The following is a 19,242-nucleotide window of genomic DNA, read 5'->3' as shown; positions in this document are numbered from 1 at the left end:
AACTAACAGACGTAATAAATGAATTAGGCAATGTAGCAGGATACAAAATTAACGCCAAGAAATCTATGGCATTTCTATACACCAACAGTGAACTTACAGAAAGAGAGAGTAAAAAAGCAATCCCATTGTCCATCGCACCAAAAAAATTAAGATACTTAGGAATAAACCTAACCAAGGGGGGAAAAGACCTATATGCGGAAAACTACAGGACACTGAAAAAAGAGATAGAGGAAGATGTAAACACATGGAAGAACATACCATGTTCATGGATGGGTAGAATCAACACCATTAAAATGTCCATACTACCCAAAGCAATCTATAGATTCAATGCACTCCCCATTAAAATACCAACGGCGTATTTCACAGTCCTAGAAAGAACTCTCCAAAAATTCATCTGGAATAAAAAAAGACCCCGAATAGCCACAGCAATCCTGAGAAAGAAGAATAAAGTAGGAGGGATCTCAATACCAGATTTCAAGATGTATTACAAAGCCACTGTCCTCAAAACAGCCTGGTACTGGCACAAGAACAGACATATAGATCAATGGAACAGAATAGAGAATCCAGATATCGACCCAAACCAATATGCGCATTTAATATTTGACAAAGGAGGCATGAGCATACAATGGAGTCAAGACAGTCTCTTTAATAAATGGTGTTGGGAAAATTGGACAGATACATGCAAAAAAATGAAACTAGACCACCAACTTACACCATACACAAAAATAAACTCAAAATGGGTACAGGACTTAAATATAAGACGGGAAACCATAAAAATACTGGAGGAATCCGCAGGCAGCAAAATCTCAGACATATGCCAAAAGAACTTTTTCACTGATACTGCCCCTAGGGCAATGGAAGCCAAAGAGAAAATAAACAAATGGGACTACATCAAAATAAAAAGCTTTTTCACAGCAAAAGAAACCATCAACAAAACAACAAGAAACCCCACTGTATGGGAGAACATATTTGCAAATGTTATCACTGATAAAGGTTTAATCTCCAACATCTACAGGCAGCTTATACAACTTAATAAAAGGAAGATAAATGATCCAATAAAAAAATGGGCAACAGAAAATAAAAACTAGAGAGGAGAAACCAAGATGGCGGCATAGGTAAACACCTAAACTGCTGCCTCGCACAACAATTTCAAAACTACAACTAAAAGATAGAATGGACACCATCCAGAAGCACAGGAAAGCTGGGTGAGTGAAAATTCTACAAATAGAAGGGAAGAGAAAAGCTCACAGAGAATTGGAGGTACGGCAAAGGGGCTTTGTGCGCGCAGAGAGGAAGGGCGGCTGAGAGCCTGGCTGACTTTCTCTGGCGGAAGGGGGAAGGAAGCCTCCGACCGCACCGAACCCCAGTTCCGGGCGAACCCCTGGGGACCCATGCTCTTACGGGGGGAATCTGGACTCTCGGGCGGAGACTCGAGCTGGGAAAGGCAGAAGTCTGAAGGCGCACACGGGCCAGTGCACACAAAGGCTGCGGAGGTTGCCACAGGCTTTCCCTAGTGGAAGGGAGTCAGAGGATCCTGACTGCACTGAGCCCCAGTTCTGACTGCAGTGAACCCCAGTTCCAGGCGAGCCCCTGGGGACCCACGCTCTTGTGGGGGGAGTCTGGACTCTCGGGCGGAGACTCAGGAGCCGGGGAAGGCGGAGGACTGAAAGCGCGCGCGCGTGCCAGTGCGCACAAAGGCTGCGGAGGTTGCCACAGGCTTTCCCTAGTGGAAGGGAGTCAGAGGCTCCTGACGGCACTGAGCCCCAGTTCTGACTGCAGTGAACCCCAGTTCCAGGCGAGCCCCTGGGGACCCACGCTCTTGTGGGGGGAGTCTGGACTCTCAGGCGGAGACTCGAGCTGGGGAAGGCGGAGGACTGAAAGCACACATGCGCGCAAGGGCAAGGCTGACAGGAAGCCAAGACTGAGACTCCACCCCATCCAAGCTGAGCACAGAGGCTATTGCAATTTGGCAAGTCTAATCCTATAAGGCTGTCTCCAGCACCGAACTTCTCCCAGCATAGACACAGCTGATCCTTACAGCCAACTGGCCCGGAGGTCAATTCTTCCCAGTGATACCAACAACAATAAAGACTTAATTACAACAAGGCTTACAAACAGTCCACAAAGGGGTGCACCAAGAATGTCCACCTCAGTTTAACTGGGGAAGCAGACCCACTGGGCCATATTGGAAACCTAGCACAAATATCTACCTTACCAACTCAGGGAATCAGTGAAAATGCGGGGTCAAAGAATCAGATCACAAACGAAAGAAATGGAGGAAAACAAACGACTGGATATAGAATTCAAAACCACGGTTATAAGACTTTTTAAGAATATCCTAGAAAAGGCCGATAAATATAATGAGACCCTCGAAGATACGAAAAAGGACCAACTACAAATTAAACATACACTGACTGAAATAAAAAATATTATACAGAGACCCAAAAACAGACTAGAGGAACACAAGAATCAAGTCAAAGAATTGAAATACAAAGAAGCAAAAAACACTCAACCGAAAAAGCAAAAAAAAAAAAATCCAAAAAGTTGAAGATAATGTAAGAAGACTCTGGGACAACTTCAAGCGTACCAACATCAGAATTATGGGGGTGCCAGAAGAAGAGAGAGAGCAAGATACTGAAAACCTATTTGAAGAAATAATGACCGAAAACTTCCCCCACCTGGTGAAAGAAATAGACTTACAAGTCCAGAAAGCGCACAGAACCCCAAACAAAAGGAATCCAAAGAGGACCACACCAAGACACATCATAATTAAAATGCCAAGAGCAAAAGACAAAGAGAGAATATTAAAAGCAGCAAGAGAAAAACAGTCAGTTACCTACAAGGGAGCATCCATAAGATTGTCTGAGGATTTCTCCACAGAAACTATGCAGGCCAGACGGGAGTGGCAAGAAATACTAAAAGTGATGAATAGCAAGAACCTACAGCCAAGATTACCCAGCAAAGCTATCATTCAGAATTGAAGGGCAGATAAAGAGCTTCACAAATAAAAAAAAGCTGAAGGAGTTCATCACCACCAAACCAGTATTATATGAAATGCTGAAAGGTATTCTTAAAGAAGAGGAAGAAAAAAAAGTAAAGAGAAAAATTATGAACAACAAATACATATCTATCAACAAGTGAACCTAAAAATCAAGTGAATTAAAAACCTGAGGAACAGAATAATCTGGTGAATATAATAGAATCAGGGGCATAGAAAGGGAGTGGACTGATAATTCTCAGGGGGAAAGGGGTATGGGGGGTTCATGAAGAGAATGGACAAAAATCATACACCTATGGATGATGACAGTGGGGGGGAGGTAAGGGCAGAAGGTGGGGTGGGAAATGGGTGGAGGGGAGCTATGGGGGGAAAAAGGAGAAATAATTGTAATCTGAATAAAGATTTATTTAAAAAAAATAAAAATAGAGTTAGTCCCAAAATAAATAAATAAATAAATAAATAAATAAATAAATAAAAATAAATAAACAAGAATAGTATGAGAAAAGAAAACTAAATATATCTCCTATGATCAAAAATACAAAAATCCTAAACAAAATATAAAACCCAGCAATGTAATTAAAAAAAAAAAAAATGGGCAACAGACCTAAATAGAAGCTTTTCGAAAGAAGAAAGGAGGGCCAAGAGACACATGAAAACATGCTCAAAGTCACTAATTATCCGAGCGATGCAAATCAAAACGACAATGCGATACCATCTCACACCTGTCAGAATGGCTATCATCAACAAATCAACAAACGACAAGTGTTGGCGAGGATGCGGAGAAAAAGGAACCCTCGTGCACTGCTGGTGGGAATGCAGACTGGTGCAGCCACTGTGGAGAACAGTATGGAGTTTCCTCAAAAAACTGAAAATAGAACTCCCATTTGACCCAGTAATCCCACTCCTAGGAATATATCCTAAGAAACCAGAAACACCAATCAGAAAGGATATATGCACCCCTATGTTCATAGCAGCACAATTTACAATAGCTAAAATTTGGAAACAGCCTAAGTGCCCGTCAGCAGATGACTGGATCAGAAAACTATGATACATCTACACAATGGAATACTATGCTGCCATAAAAAAGAAGGAATTACTACCATTTGTAGGCACCTGGATGGAATTAGAGAACATTATGCTAAGTGAAATAAGCCAGTCAATGAAAGAAAAATACCACATGATCTCACTTATTTGGGGATAATGAAAAACATTATAAACTGATGAAGAAAAAGATAGATACAGAGGCCGTAAAGCATCAAACAGACTGTCAAATTACAGCAGTAAGGTTAGGGAGAGGTGGGGGAAATAAGAGATCAACTGAAGGACTTATATGCATGTATATAAGAGTAACCAACGGATGCAAAACATTGGGGGGTGAGGCATGTATGGGAGTGGGGTGGGGGGGGCAATGGTAAGATATGTACACATATAATACCTTAATAAAATAAATAAATAAATAAATTATGCTGTGTCTTGGTGTGGTCCTCTTTGGATTCCTTTTGTTTGGGGTTCTCTGTGCTTCCTGCACTTGTAAGTCTATTTCTTTCACCAGGTGGGGGAAGTTTTCTGTCATTATTTCTTCAAATAGGTTTTCAGTATCTTGTTCTGTCTCTTCTTCTGGCACCCCCATAATTCGAATGTTGGTACGCTTGAAGTTGTCCCAGAGGCTCCTTACACTATTTTCATATTTTTGCTTTCTTTTTTCTTTTTGCTTTTCCGGTTGAGTATTTTTTGCTTCTTTGTATTTTAAATCTTTGACTTGATTCTTGCGATCCTTTAATCTGTTGTTATATCTCTGTGTAATATTTTTTATTTCAGTCAGTGTATGCTTAATTTCTAGTTGGTCCTTTTTCATATTCTCGAGGGTCTCACTAAATTTATCGGCCTTTTCTAGAAAATTCTTGAAAAACCTTACAACCGTGGTTTTGAACTCTATATCCAGTCATTTGCTTTCCTCCATTTCTTTCATTTGTGATCTGTTCCTTTGTCTCCGCATTTTGGCTGCTTCCCTGAGTTGATAGAGTGGCTTTGTGTGATAGGTGTCCTATAGGGCCCAGTGGCTCAGGCTCCCCAGTTACCTGAGGTGGACACTCTTGGTGCACCCCTTTGTGGGCTATGTGCACAGTCTTGTTGTAGTTAAGCCTTGATTGTTGTTGGTATCACTGGGAGGAATTGACCTCCAGGCCAGTTGGCTGTGAGGATCAGCTGTGCCTACGCTGGGAGAACTTCTGTGCTGGAGACGCCCTTATGATACAGGACTTGCAAAAGCCTATGTGCTCAGCTTGGATGGGGTGGAGTCTCAGGGCGGAGCAGACAGCATTGGTTTCCCGTCAGCCCCTGCCCTAATAGGCTCCTGTGTCTCAGTGTCCGTGGTGATTGCAAGCACCTCTGAGAGAAAGCCACCCTCGAGTTCTGCCCACTGCCAGACAGTCCAGTTTCTCCCCGAATAAGTCCATGTCCCCAGAGTCTCGCCCGGAACTTGAGTTCAGTGCAGTTGGGAGCTTTCGTCTCCCTCCCGCTTGAGAAAGCCAGCCGCGTACTCAGTTGCCCGCCCTCTCTGCGTGCGCGCCTCGGTACCTCTGCCTTCCGCAGTTTCTCTGAGTCTTGGTGTGCTTTTCTCTTTCCTGACAGTCCAGTTTCACCCCGTATGAGTCTGGGTTCCCAAAGTCTCACCCGAAACTGGAGTTCAGTGCAGTCGGGAGCTTTTGTCTCCCTCCCGTTTGAGAAAGCCAGCTGTGCACTCAGTTGCCAGTCCTCTCCGCGCTCATGCGCATTTCAGTACCTCTGCCTCCTGCAGCTCCTCTGAGTCTCAGTGTGCTTTTCTTTTTCCTCCTAGTTGTAGAGTTTCCACTCAGCCAGCCTTCCTGTGGTTCTGGATGATGTCTGTTTTGTCTTTTAGTTGTAGTTTTAAAATGGTTGTGCTAGGCAGCAGTTTAGGTATTTACCTATGCCGCCATCTTGTTTTCCCATAAGAGAATTTTTTTTAAATAAATCTTTATTCAGATTATTACAATTGTTTCTCCTTTTCCCCCCCATTGCTCCCCTCCACCCGGTTCCCATCCCACCTTCTGCCCTTAACTCCCCCGCACTGTCCTCATCCATAGGTGTATGATTTTTGTCCAGTCTCTTCCTGAACGCCCCCCATACCCCTTTCTCCCTGAGAATTATCAGTCCACTCCCTTTCGATGCCCCTGATTCCATTATATTCACCAGATTATTCTGTTCCTCAGGTTTTTAATTCACTTGACTTTTAGGTTCACTTGTTGATAGATATGTATTTGTTGTTCATAATTTTTATCTTTACTTTTTTCTTCTTCCTCTTCTTTAAGAATACCTTTCAGCATTTCATATAATACTGGTTTGGTGGTGATGAACTCCTTTAGCTTTTTCTTATCTGTGAAGCTCTGTATCTGCCCTTCAATTCTGAATGATAGCTTTGCTGGGTAGAGTAATCTTGGTGGTAGGTTCTTGCTATTCATCACATTGAAAATTTCTTGCCACTCCCGTCTGGCCTGCATAGTTTCTGTTGAGAAATCAGCTGACAGTCGTATGGGTGCTCCCTTGTATGTAATTAACTGTTTTTCTCTTGCTGCTTTTAATATTCTCTCTCTGTATTTTGCTCTTGGCATTTTAATTATGATGTGTCTTTGTGTGGTCCTCTTTGGATTCCTTTTGTTTGGGGTTCTGTGCGCTTCCTGGACTTGTAAGTCTATTTCTTTCACCAGGTGGAGGAAGTTTTCTGTCATTATTTCTTCAAATAAGTTTTCAGTATCTTGCTCTCTCTCTTCTTCTGGCACCCCCATAATTCTGATGTTGGTACGCTTGAAGTTGTCCCAGAGGCTCCTTACACTATCTTCAACTTTTTGGATTCTTTTTTTCTTTTTGCTTTTTCGGTTGAGTGTTTTTTGCTTCTTTGTATTTCAATTCTTTGACTTGATTCTTGTGTTCCTCTAGTCTGTTGTTGGGTCTCTGTACAATATTTTTTATTTCAGTCAGTGTATGCTTAATTTCTAGTTGGTCCTTTTTCATATCTTCGAGGGTCTTGTTATATTTATCGGCCTTTTCTAGGATATTCTTGAAAAGCCTTAATACCGTGGTTTTGAATTCTATATCCAGTCGTTTCTTTTCCTCCATTTCTTTTGTTTGTGATCTGTTTCTTAGTCGCCGCATTTTCACTGCTTCCCTGAGTTGGTAGGGTAAGTTTGTTTTCCTATATGGCCCAGTGGGTCGGCCTCCCCAGTTAACCTGAGGTGGATACTCTTGGTGCACTCCTTTATGGACTGTGTGCACAGCCTTGTTGTAGTTAAGTCTTGATTGTTGTTGGTATCACTGGGAGGAATTGACCTCCGGGCCAGTTGGCTGTGAGGATCAGCTGTGTCTACACTGGGAGAAGTTTGGTGCTGGAGACAGCCTTATAGGATTAGACTTGCCTAATTGCAAAAGCCTCTGGGTTCAGCTTGGATGGGGTGGAGTCTCAGGGCGGAGCAGACAGTCTTGGCTTCCCGTCGGCCTTGCCCTTGCGCATGCGCGACTCCAGACCTCTGCCTTCCCCGGCTCCCGAGTCTCTGCCCGAGAGTCCACATTTTCCCCGCAAGAGCGTGGGTCCCCAGGGCCTCACCTGGACCTGGGGTTCAGTGCAGTCAGAACTGGGGCTCAGTGCCGTCAGGAGCCTCTGACTCCCTTCCACTAGGGAAAGCCTGTGGCAACCTCCACAGTCTTTGTGCGCACTGGTGCGTGCGCCTCCAGACCCCTGCCTGCCCCGGCTCCCGAGCCTCCGCCGAGAGTCCAGATTCCCCCCCGTAAGAGTGTGGGTCCCCACAGGCTAGCATGGAACTGGGGTTCAGTGCATTCAGAACTGGGGTTTAGTGCAGTCAGGAGCTTCCGACTCCCTTCTGCTAGGGAAATCCTGTGGCAACCTCCACAGTCTTTGTGCACACTGGCGCGCACGCCTCCAGACCCCTGTCCGCCGGGTCTCCCCGGGGTCTCCCCCGGGTCTCCGAGTCTCCGGGTGCCCTTCTCTCTACCTGACAGTCCAGATTCCCCCTGTATGAACCTGGGTCCACGGGGTTTCACCCGGAACTGGGGTTCAGTGCAGTCGGGGCCTTCCTTCCCCCTCCCGCCAGAGAAAGTCAGCCAGGCTCTCAGCCGCCCTTCCTCTCTGCATGCACAAAGACCCTTTGCCGTACCTCCAGTTCTCTGTGAGCTTTTCTCTTTCCTTCTAGTTGTAGAGTTTCCACTCAGCCAGCTTTCCTATGGTTCTGGATGGTGTCCGTTCTATCTTTTAGTTGTAATTTTGAAATTGTTGTGCAAGGCAGCAGTTTAGGTGCTTACCTATGCCGCCATCTTGGTTTCCCCCATAAGAGAATTTTAATAGTGATATCAGCTGGGGTTTAGGGATTAGGAAGAGGGATTTTTATTTTTTACTTTATTTAGTTGTATACTATTGGTATGTATCTTCCATTTTCTTTTAAATAAATAACTGGAATTTAAAGGGCTAGTTAACTAAATCAGAGATTTTTTTAAATTTTTTTTTTATTGATTTCAGAGAGGAAAGGAAAGGGAGAGAGAAATATCAATGATGAGAGAGAATCATTAATCACCTGCTGCCTCCTGCACAACCCCCACTGAGGATCAAGCCCACAACCCAGGCATGTGACATGACCAGAAATTGAACCATTACCTCCTGGTTCATAGGTTGATGATCACCCACTGAGCAACACCAGCTGGGTAGAGAATATATTATTTAATATTTATTGTTGAAAATATTACATATGTCCCCTATTTTCTCCCACTTATCCCTCACCCCAGGCCTTCACGACCCTATTGTCCAGTGGTTGCCAACCTTTCGGACCTCACGGACCACCAGTTGGCAACCACTGCTATTGTCTGTGTCCATGTCCATGGGTTATGCATATATGCATACAAGTTCTTTTGTTGATCTCTTACCATTCACCACCACCTTCCCTCTGAGATTTGAAAGTCTGTTCCATGCTTCTATGTCTCTGGATCTATATACACACACACACACACACACACACACACACACACACACACACACTTCTTTTCTTTCAATTGATTTCAGGGAGAGGGAGAGAGAGATAGAAACATCAATGATGAGAGAATCATTGATCGGCTGCCTCCTGCACACCCCACATTGGGGACCAAGCCCACAACCCGGGCATGTGCCCTTGACTGGAATCGAACCTGGGACACTTTATTCCACAGGCTGATGCTCTATCCACTGAGCCAAACCAGCTAGGGGTCTGGATCTATTTTGTTCATCAGGTTACTTTGTTCATTAGATTCCACATATGAGTGCAATCCTATGATACTTATCTTTCTCTGACTGGCTTATTTCACTTAGCATAATACTCTCCATGTGTCTCTGTGCTGTCTCAAAGGGTAAGAGATACTTTCTCTGCCCTAGGAGGACACATATTGCTACGAGAAATGTATGAGATTTTGCTGCCTATTGTTTCTTCTAGGGTTTTTATGGTTTCACGTCTTACATTTAAGTCTTTTATCCATTTGAGTTTATTTTTGTGCATGGGGTAAGTTGGTGGTCTAGTTTCATTTTTTTGTATTATTTAGTTGAAAAAACTGTCTTGACTCCATTGTTTTATTGAAAAAATTGGCTTGACTCCATTTGTATTATTTATTGAAGAGACTGCCTTGACTCCATTGTGTGCTCTTGTCTCCTTTGTCAAATATTAATTGAGCATAATGGCTTGGGTTGATTTCTGGGTTCTCTGTTGTGTTCCATTGGTCTGTATGTCTGTTTTTATGCCAGTTCCAGGCTGTTTTGAGTACAGTGGCTTTGTAGTATAACATATCTGGTATTGTGATCCCTCTAACTTTGTTCTTTCTCAAGATTGCTAAGGCTATTTGGGGTTTTTTTTTTGTTCCATATAAATTTTTGGAGTAATTTGTTCTAGATCTGTGAAATATGCCATTGATAATTTAATAGGAATTGCATTGAATCTATCAATTGCTTTGGGTAGTATGGACATTTTAATGATGTTCATTCTACCAACCCATGAACATAGTATATTCTTCCACTTGTTTATATCTTCCTCTGTCTCTTTTTTTCAACGTCCTTTATCCTTTTCAGAGTACAAGTCTTTTACCTTCTTGGTTAAGTTTACTTCTAGGTATCTTAATATTTTTGTTGCAGTGCTAAATGGGATTGTTTGTTTAGTTTCTACTTTCTGAGAATTCATTATTGATGTGTAAAAATGCCATCAATTTCCGGGTGTTAATTTTGTATCCTGTTACATTTTTGAATTTCTTTATTAAATCGAGTACTTTTTTGGTCAAGTCTTTAGAGTTATCTTTTTTTTTTTTTTTTTTTTTTTTTAGAGAGGGAGAGAGAGGTAGAAACATTAATATGGGGATCATTGATCAGCTGCCTCCTGCACGCCCCATACTGAGGATTGAGCCCACAACCCAGGCATGTGCCCTGACCAGAAATTGAACTGGTACCTCCTGGTTCATAGGTTGACGTTCAACCACTGAGCCATGCTAGACAGGCTATAGGGTTTTCTATGTATAATATCATGTCATCTGTGAATAATGAGAGCTTTACTTCCTCCTTTCCAATTTGGATACCTTTTATTTCTTCTTGTCTGATCACTGTGTCAAACACTTCTAGTACTGTGTTGAATAAGAGTAGTGAAAGCGAACATTCCTGTCTTTCCTGTTCTTATGGGAAATGGTTTTAGTTTTTGCCCATTGAGTATGATGTTGGCTTTAGATTTGTCATATATGGCCTTTATTATGCTGAGGTCTGATCCCTTTATTCCCACTTTGCTGAGAGTTTTTATCATAAATGGTTGCTGGATTTTGTTGAATGCACTGCATGATGCTGATACTGTTACATTTCATGCTGTCCCACAGCTCTCTTAAACTGTCCTCCTGTTCTTTAATTGTTTTTTCTTTTTGGTTCTTTGCTTGAGTGATTTTTTTTTTCTACCCTGTCTTCTAATTCAGTGATCGGATCCTCAGCTTCCTCTAATCTACTGTTTTTTCCTATTCATGTATTCTTTATTTCTGCTATGTCATTCTTCATTTCCGACTGGTTGTTTTTTTGTAGTTTTTATGTCTTTTTTCATACTGTTGATCATCCTTATAATCATTACTCTGAACTCTATATCTGATAAATTGCTAATCTCCAATTCATTTAGTTTGTCTTCTAGAGAATTGTCTAGTTCCTTCATTTGGGGCTTATTTCTTTGTCTCCAAATCTTAGCTGCCTGTTTGGGTTTGTTTCTACAAATTAAGTAGATCTGCTTAAAACCCTTACTCTTGCTAGCGTGGCCTTATGTAGTAGGTGATCTGTGGGACCCAAAGGCACAGTCTCCCTGATCACCAGACCTGGATGCTGTAATAATGTCCTTTGTGCACATTGTGTTGGCCTTCCCTGTTGTAATTGAGTCTTGATTGCTACTGACTTGTTTGTGCGTGGGCTTGATGGTCAGGCTGGCTCATCCCCTAACACAGTGTGCAGGCTGCTGTGCAGGCTGCTGTGCAGGTGCTGATCACAAGAATCTGAATTCACCTCAGTAGGGCTTGGAGTCTGCCAATATCTTCCTGTGGATATAGTGCTTGTGAAGCCTATTTGATCCTGTTCTGGTGTTGTCTGAAACTGTCCACTGGGTTTATTATTGGTTTGGGGGCCTCTTTGGGAGTGTCTTTGTTTCAGGCCAATGCATGATGCTGTTTGTGGCTGGCCCTGAGTACTCTGTTTGGAGCTATCAGTGATTCACAGCTTGTGGCTCCCTCTGCTGAGGCTGGATGCTTGTGGAAAGTACCAAGCTGCGCAGCAAGGTCTGCTCTCTTTAGCCTCAGGCCCAGAAGCAGATCAGGCAAAGAAAGACTCAAAGCACCCAGAGATCTGCCTCTTCCTGCAGGCTGATTGTTAGTCTCAGTCACTTAGTGAGCCTCAGGATACAGAGCTCAGCAGAGCCATAAACTCCACATGGTAGGCAAGAAGTTTCTAATAGTTGGGGCAATTTCTCTCCCTACCCAACCCCCCAAAGCTGCATTGATGGGAAAAGCTTTCCTAAGAATGGTGCTTTCTGCAGCATGGGGGAATGCCTCATCACAGGGGTTTCAGGTGGCTCTCTTCTCAGCTCTCTCTCCAGAGCCACCAATCCCAGACTCTTCTCACCCAGCTCTAGTCCACTCTGCCCTCCCTCTACCAGAGCCCAAGGTGAGTGACTGAAAACCATGTTTAGTGCATTGGCCCTTTAAGGAGGTGCTTACATTTACCGTCTCTCCCTGCAGGACAGAACCCCCAGTGCTTTTCACAGCCAGATGTTATGTGGCCACCTTTCTCAGTTCTGTTATTCTGGGTTGGGGAGGCTAGCTTGGTGTTTAAACCTCAAACTTCTCACGGGGAGCCCCCCACTGCTGAAATATCCCTCCCAAGTTTCAGCTGCAGCCTCTTTGGGTTTGTTTCTGTGCCCTCTTGTGCTTCAGCATTTCCTACCACTCTTGTTATGGCCTCCTCTTTAAGTCCTTGGTTATAAGTGTTCTCTCCAGCTAGTCTTCAGTTGGTTATTCAAGTTGATTTTTTCTATATTTTAGTTGAAATTCCAGTTTTGTCCTTGGGGAATATCATTGTAGCTTCCACTTAATCCACCACTATCTTGCAATCCCTTCTTTAATTTCTTTAAAATGCACTTCCCTGTGTTGGGGGGCTCTGGGTTGCTATAGGGGTCTGGATCCAGAGGCCTGCTCACTAAGGGGCTAGCCCCGCAGGGCTCCATCATGTGTTCACCCAGGGTGGAGGGGCTCAGCAACACCTTTTTCTTACAACACACTTAAAAGAGTTTTTACTATTAAAACTAATGAAACTTAAGCTTCAGGGTTCTTCACTTTCATGGGTTCCTGTGATTTCTAGAAGTAGTTGTGAATTTTAGTGTTCTTGGTGGACAAGAGAAGCCAGGTTGCAATCAGTATTTCTGATAAATTACCAAGAGATGGCAAAAGAAGAAAGCCCTCAAAACTATAGCAAAACCTGGATCAATTTCCTAACATTCCTGTCATCTCTTATTTCACACACTGATTTTGGAGAGGGGATCTGAGGAAAGGTGGCTGAGAAATTACAGTTTAAGGCAAGATGTCAGTCAGAAGACCCTAAAGGGGCCTAATTTGGCAGTAATTGGTAAGTCATTAGATATTAATACAAACTGGGTAAAAATAGAATATTTAGAGTGTAAGAAATATGGGGGAAACATCTACCAAAATAAAACTATAGAAACTTTGAAAATATTTTTTTGATTACTACAGTTATATTTGTTGATAATCTATGTGCATTTTAATATTTTCAAGTTAGGGCAGTTTTATAGCCTTAGCATTGAAATTTTATTTTATAAATGCAGAAAATACTCTTGGCTGAAACTCCCTAATAAACTATTTTTATTCTTGCTTACAGGCGCCTGATCACAGATTCAAAGGTTAAATTAAAGTATCAACATTTAATAACAAATAGCTTTGTCGAGGTAAGTGATTTCTCTTAACAGTTTCTCTTTTAATTAGAGTAATTCTTTTTTATAATAGAAATTAATTTTGTTTAAAATCTTTATTGTTGAGAGTATTATAGATGTCTCCTTCTTTTTCCCTCCATTGCCCCCCTCTACCCAAATCCCGCCCCCACCCCAGGCCTTCACCATGCTATTGCCTGTGTCCATGGGTTACGCATATATGCATATAGGTTGTTTTTCTTTTTTTAATTTAAATTATTTATTGTTTAAAGTATTACATCAGTCTCCTTTTCCCCCCATTGACCTCTCCCGGGCCACTCCCATCCCCCTACCCCCTCCCCCCCCAGCACATGCCCTCACCCCTCTAACTGTCTATGTCCATCGGTTATGCTCATATGCATGCATACAAGTTCTTCGGTTGATCTCTTAGCCCTCACCCCTCGCCTTTCCTCATAGGTTGGACGGTCTGTTCAATGCTTCTATGTCTATTTTTGTTCATCAGTTTATGTTGTTCATTGTATTCCACAAATGAGTGAGATCATGTGATATTTATCTCAGGACTGTGACAAATCAATAAGTAGATATCTCTTTATAGATAGATCTTCAGCTTTAATAAAATTATTTTTATAGTATTCTTCCTTTATAACTCTTGATCTCTAGCAGAGAATTATAGCTGATAATTAATGGTCCTGTTTAACCATGTTTGGTACTCCAACTCTGCTTTGTTTTAGTTTCCATTACCAATAAGCTTTGTTAATAATGAATGCTGTGATTTTATCAAATATCTCTTTTTATCAGGACAGAGGTCTGCAAACTATGGCCTGTCTTTTTTTTAAAAAATAAAGATATACTTGACCATACTCATTTGTTCTATATAGCTTTTTTTAATATGTTTTTATTGATTTCAGAGAGAGAGAAACATCAGTGATGACAAGAAATCATTTATTGGCTGCCTCCACTCCTACCACTGGGGATTGAGCCCACAACCCAAGCATGTGCCCTAACCAGTAATCGAACCATGACCTCCTGGTTCATACATAGGTCAGTGGTCAACAACTGAGCCACACCGGCTGGACTGTTTTGTACTGCTTTTGTGCTGCAGTGGCAGAGTTGAATATTTGCAAGAGAGGCCATTATTAACCCACAAAGCCAAAAATATTTACTTTCTGGATTTTTATAGAAGAAGTTTGTCAGCCCCAGTATAGGAGCATCAGTGTAACTTAGTATTTTAACACTTTCTAGAGTTAAATTACTCTATAGTGATTTTTATTTCTATTAGTGATTAAACTGAAGCAGATATTCTAGAAAACAGCATATTTTAGGAATAGTAATTTTTTATTTTGAAATTGTCAGTAAACTTCAAGTCTGTTGCAGAGGGTTTTGCCATGCTTTTTTCCATAACAAAAATGCTTGAGAAGCTCTGTTTTCTTTTGAAGAACTAAGATGTGATCTGTACCGTAGTTTAGGAACTGCCTTTTGTTCTTAGAAGAGCTTTTTCTGGTCAAAGGGAGAAATTTCATATGTATCCCTTTGCTTGTTTCAAACTATTCTGTGTCATCTAAACGCTGTTCCTGAGTTGGAGAATATATTATTTTCCTGCATCTTTGAAAATGACCCTGAAATAGAACCATACTAGTAAACAAATTAATACTTTTTAATGGTTCCATAATGAGTAATTATGCTAAAGTTTCTCACAGATATTTTGAAGATAGAATAAGAAGTACATCATATGTTTTATAAAACCAGCTCTTCAAGGGGATCTATAATCTTAGAAAAAATAGTGCATCATTTATTCATGCCTCAGGCTATTTGATTTTAGGAATTTAGCAACTTGACTATAGTGACTCCATTTTATTTCTTCATTCTTTCCTCACTAAGTTGTATACTTTTATAATAAACTGGTAATCTAGTAAGTAAAAAAAAGAAAAACAGTGCATCCAAAAAGCATTGCTGTAGAAGACTGAGTATTGGTGGCAGGTTTTTATATGCTTATGTCACCATCAGCCTCTTTGTCCCTTATGCTAGGGAACCTAATATAAATAATTGCTTGGTGTGCTAGCAAAACCTGCATCAGAATTTAGTTTGTCATTTTTTATTTTCTAACTTGTGTTTCAGTGCAATAGACTGTTAAAGTGGTGTCCTGCCCCAGATTGCCACCATGTTGTTAAAGTCCAATATCCTGATGCTAAGCCTGTTCGCTGCAAATGTGGGCGCCAGTTTTGGTAAGCAAGGGATTTCTTAAATTGGAATAGTGGACATAGCTTTTCTATTTATTCTTAGAAGTAAAACAGAGAATAAAATTTTACCTGAGGAAGGAGGGAAGTATGTATTATTGGTTTAAAATAGTGTGTATTTCTTTCAAATAACAATTAGATTTAAAAGTCACTTGTAAATAACTTTCCTCTTTCCTTATTGATCTAAGTTTTATATATATTTTCTGATGGTAAAAAGTGCAGTTATAATAATCTCATTTTCTTATGTGTTCCAGTGGAACTTAAATGGGAGCAAGCTTATAGACCTGGGACAAGAATTCAGTTATTCTCATTTCTGATTGCTTATTTTGTCAAATTATGTTTGGTTCCTTTATGGCTCTTGCTCTGTTTTAAAGTTCTCTCTTAGGAATAAAATACACAGTCCGGACTTTTTAAAAATCTCCTTTGCTCTGACAAGTTTAATTACTCCTAAGAAGAAAATGTTCAGGTAAATTTGGAAAGGTAGAACATGGTTGATTAGATGTGCTTTTTAACTAAGAGTTTTCCTATGGCTCCTCTGGCCCCAGCTTTCTTCGTAACCTGGGTTCTTGGAGTTCTGTTGCATACCCTTCAGCCTTTGGATTCTAGATTCAACTTACCAGGGAATTTCCAGTTATACCACATATTAGAGAACTAAGATGACCTTCCATTCCTTTGTGGATGTTAGGAATGAGAAGCCAGTCAAGCCAAGGGGCTCTAGAGCTAGCAAATAGATACTTTATTGGTATTGCATACCATTCTTTTGTTGTTGTTGTTCAAATATCTATAGAATTAGACTTACATATCACTAATATTAAATTTCCAAAAATAGCAGGTAAACTTACAGGCATTAAATGGGTATAAAATACATGCTGTTTTGGTAATTATTAAATATACATTATTGTTTATAGTTTACCAGGTAGATGGGGTGGATTCTGATTCCATACCTACTTTCAGATATATTTTTAGTGTGAAATATCTTGACTACAGACTAAAGTATAGAGAATAAGAGTAATGAATACTTATGTAACTATAACCCAGCTTAATCAAAATCAGTATTTTGTTTTTAATAAGAAATAAAACATGACAGACACGTTTGAACCCCTTTGGTTCCCTTCTCCATCCCATTCCTCATCTTTTCTAGACATAACCATTATCTTGACTTCAGTTAAATGAATAGCACTTTGTTTCTGTTATTTGTAAAGGATTTTTGGCTTCCCTAAATTACTTTATTAGCTAATTTATCAGCTATTCCCTGGTTATATTTTTATAAAATTTGTGTTTATTCTTAATTTATACTTTTTTCCAAATGTATATATCATTTGCCTAGAAAACAAAAGGCATTGATTATTAGTATATTCTTAGAGAATATTTAGTCACACTCTTTTATTTTACACCTTATTTGATACAGTTTATCTCTACTGGACTGATGTTCATTTGGATCATGCAAACAGTGGCCTGTTTGCTTCCCATATATTGTTTATGGAGCATTAGTACTAAGTTACATATTACCTTACAAAGCCAGACTTTTATTCTTTGAGGTGTTATATAAGACAATTTATGCTATTGAAGCATGGTTGACATTTAAGTTGAATTTAATGAAAATTATTTCTTTTTTTTTTTTTTTAATATATTTTATTGATTTTTTACAGAGAGGAAGGAAGAGGGATAGATAGTCAGAGACATCGATGAGAGAGAAACATCGATCAGCTGCCTCTTGCACACCTCTTACTGGGGATGTGCCCGCAACCAAGTTACATGCCCTTGACTGGAATCGAACCTGGGACCTTTCAGTCCGCAGGCTGACGCTCTATCCACTGAGCCAAACCAGTTTTGGCTGAAAATTATTTCAATTTGGCTTCAATTAGAGAATGACTGTACCAAGGAGCCATCTTAAAAACTATCAGAAAAATACAAATAATCTGATTCTTTAACAGTTTCATAGCTGTTTATTATGTCATTTGTTATGAAATTATCATCTAAGCATGTCTTCATGCTTATAGTCATTCTTCATTCACACACACGCACATACACACAACACTCTGATCCTAATATTAAAGTCTAAATAATTTATTGTATAATAAAATAGACATGGTTCCTGCCTTTGTATTTGCCAGTCACTGGAAACTGGTGAAAATATTGAGGAACTTTAGAGCATGAAGTGGTTTATTTGCTTACATACTTTACAGTAGGTGGAACTTAATTCTTTTAACTCTTATGTCACTTAACAGTTTTAACTGTGGAGAAAATTGGCATGATCCTGTTAAATGTAAGGTAAGTTTGGCATTTTCATTTTTAAATAACATAGAGCACTTCTAAGATTTGTTTACTGAAAACTACAGCCCACAATTTTGTTATCTATCCAGTAATAGATAAAAGATTTTATTTTGCCCTTTTTATTTCAAATGATCATTACAAGTATTCAGAGCATTCCTTAGGAATAAGTCAACTCCTGATATTATCAGGATAATGATAGTTAAGGCACCTTCCTCAGTAGGCTTTGTATTTGGCTAAGGGGAATGGCACACCTTGGAGCTGAAATTCTAATCAAGCTCTAAGTTCTCCATTCTATTCAGCCAGAGAAAGTCCTCCTTTGGTTCAATTTTTATATGCTTTTTAAGTTTGACTGAATTTGTGTTGAAGTAATTTACTATTAAGTCTTTTGTTGTAACCTAACAGTTGTTGTTCTGTGTTTTTTTTCCCAAACAGTGGTTAAAGAAGTGGATTAAAAAGTGTGATGATGACAGTGAAACCTCTAATTGGATTGCAGCCAACACAAAGGTTGGTATTTTCCTTCAGTAAACTTGTGGTAATGAACTGATAAGGACAGGTACATCAGCATTAGCAAAAAACAGTAAGTTTACCTGGTTAAGGGCCTTGTTTTACCTTTTTCTCAATTACAGTTTTTTTGTTTTGTTTAGTTTTATCCAGAATGATTGCCTATTAATTTTTTCTTTATTTTACTTTTGAGTTTATTTTATTGAATACTATAGTGTAATATGCACAGGACTCTACTTTAAAATTTTTCTTTTCATGGAAAAGCATTAGTTTCTTATAGAAGAAAAGGCTGATAATTTTTTTACCCTGACATTTGCTATATTGCTTTTTCATATTGTTCTTGGCTTCATTTTAGTATACAAATGTATTGTAGAGTTTATTCCACCTAGCTTGATTTTATTAGGCTACTTTGCATTTCTGCCTTTAAAAATCCCCAGGGTTTAATTTAAGGGATTATTTCTTTTAGAACAGCATTCAGTCACAGTAACTGAATAACTTTTTATTCTATAACATTTTTTAACATGTTAAACTTATAAAATATGACTTATTACGAGACCTGACTCTTAAGAAATACAAATCTAGGTGTAATATGGGTATCCCTTGATTTTCATATGTAGTATGTGTTTTGTTTCATTTTTAAATGCATTGCTCAGGATACTGGTTTCAAAATTCAGTCTCTTTATGACCCTGAACCACTTCTAGACAAAAATCTTACAAATGCAAGTAATCTTGAACACCCTTGTTTCCT

The 19,242-nt window shown here is 40.0% G+C and overlaps 1 protein-coding gene across 1 annotated transcript in view; it reads left to right on the top strand.

The window, feature by feature from the left end:
• Positions 1-19,242, top strand: part of ARIH1 (ariadne RBR E3 ubiquitin protein ligase 1) — a 139,133-nt gene that overhangs the window by 100,990 nt on the left and 18,901 nt on the right. The window contains exons 6-9 of the mRNA XM_080669842.1: positions 13,437-13,503; positions 15,601-15,707; positions 17,948-17,990; positions 18,426-18,497. Of these exons, the coding sequence (XP_080525968.1) occupies positions 13,437-13,503; positions 15,601-15,707; positions 17,948-17,990; positions 18,426-18,497 (289 nt within the window). The remainder of the gene's footprint in view (positions 1-13,436; positions 13,504-15,600; positions 15,708-17,947; positions 17,991-18,425; positions 18,498-19,242) is intronic.

This window comes from Plecotus auritus, assembly GCF_963455305.1.
Source record: "Plecotus auritus genome assembly, chromosome: 1".
Lineage (NCBI taxonomy): Eukaryota > Metazoa > Chordata > Mammalia > Chiroptera > Vespertilionidae > Plecotus > Plecotus auritus.
The sequence above is the reverse complement of the archived record's forward strand: the minus strand, read 5'-3'. Positions and strand labels throughout refer to the sequence as shown.